Genomic DNA, 990 nt, shown 5'->3' on the forward strand with positions numbered 1-990 from the left:
GGCAGGAGCAGCGGGGCCTGGCCTCGAAGGCGGCAGAGCTGGAGCTGGAGCTGAACGAGCACAGGTGGGGTGGGATGGCATGGCATGGCATGGCATGTCTGGGCCGCGGGGGCCTTCGCCGCACTCCCTCACCCTCCTCTTCCTCCCAGCTTGGTCATCGAGACGCTGCGGGAGGTGGATCCCACGCGGAAGTGCTACCGCATGGTGGGCGGCATCTTGGTGGAGCGCACCGTCAAGGAGGTGCTGCCCGCCCTGGAGAGCAACAAGGAGCAGGTGAGGGGCGGCCAAGGACCCCCCCGGGATCCCCCCGGGGACCCCCCGGTTCCTCCACGACCCCTCTCTCTTCCCCACCCCCTTTTTTTTTTCTAGATCAGCAAAATAATTGAGACACTGAACCAGCAGCTGCAGGCGAAGGGTCGGGAGCTGAACGAGTTTCGGGAGAAGCACAACATTCGGCTGGGGGGCGAGGATGACCCCAAGCAGCCCCCCAAGGAGGGGGCCGAGGGGGCTGGGGCCAAGGGCAGCTCAGCTGGCGTCTTGGTCTCCTAGCTCGCCTGCCCTCCCCGCCCCCCCGCCTTGTTATTTAGCTTTGCTCCTCTTGTGTTTTTGTTAAATAAACGTGGGTTTTTTTTCCTTTGGTCATGGGCCAAGCGTGGGCGCTGAGGGTGGCTGCCGCTTCCCAGGCTCTGGTGGGTGGGGGATGGGGGGCAGGAATAGCAGGGTGCAGCCGCTGGGGAAGGCCAGAACAGGGCCGGGACCCCCCACACCCCTGGCTTGGCTTGCCACAGGTGACCCAGTATCACCGTCCCCCTCTCCTGGAGAGAGGTGGCACTTCGGGGGCAATGCGGTGGGCAGGTGGTGGCACCGGGCTGGCCTGGACCACTGGTTTCTTGTTCTGGCCACCAGAAATGCTCTGTGGTGCTTCCCTGGGTGCGGTCGCCAACAGCTTGCCCCCCCCGGACTCCCCCCGGCAGCTGTGGGATCACCACC

The 990-nt window shown here is 65.2% G+C and overlaps 2 protein-coding genes across 2 annotated transcripts in view; both read left to right on the forward strand.

Annotated features, from left to right (window-relative positions):
- The window catches only part of PFDN2 (prefoldin subunit 2), a 715-nt gene extending 151 nt beyond the window's left edge, over positions 1 to 564 (forward strand). The window contains exons 2-4 of the mRNA XM_010566921.1: positions 6 to 64; positions 150 to 273; positions 370 to 564. Coding sequence (XP_010565223.1) covers positions 6 to 64; positions 150 to 273; positions 370 to 549 — 363 coding nt within the window. The 3' untranslated portion in view covers positions 550 to 564. The remainder of the gene's footprint in view (positions 1 to 5; positions 65 to 149; positions 274 to 369) is intronic.
- A 278-nt stretch (positions 565 to 842) lies between these two features.
- Positions 843 to 990, forward strand: part of LOC104831374 (V-type proton ATPase catalytic subunit A-like) — a 5,003-nt gene continuing 4,855 nt past the window's right edge. The window contains exon 1 of the mRNA XM_010566922.1: positions 843 to 930. Within this exon, the coding sequence (XP_010565224.1) occupies positions 843 to 930 (88 nt within the window). The remainder of the gene's footprint in view (positions 931 to 990) is intronic.

The sequence above is a fragment of the Haliaeetus leucocephalus genome, unplaced genomic scaffold, assembly GCF_000737465.1.
Source record: "Haliaeetus leucocephalus isolate CR32 unplaced genomic scaffold, Haliaeetus_leucocephalus-4.0 Scaffold219, whole genome shotgun sequence".
Taxonomy (NCBI): domain Eukaryota; kingdom Metazoa; phylum Chordata; class Aves; order Accipitriformes; family Accipitridae; genus Haliaeetus; species Haliaeetus leucocephalus.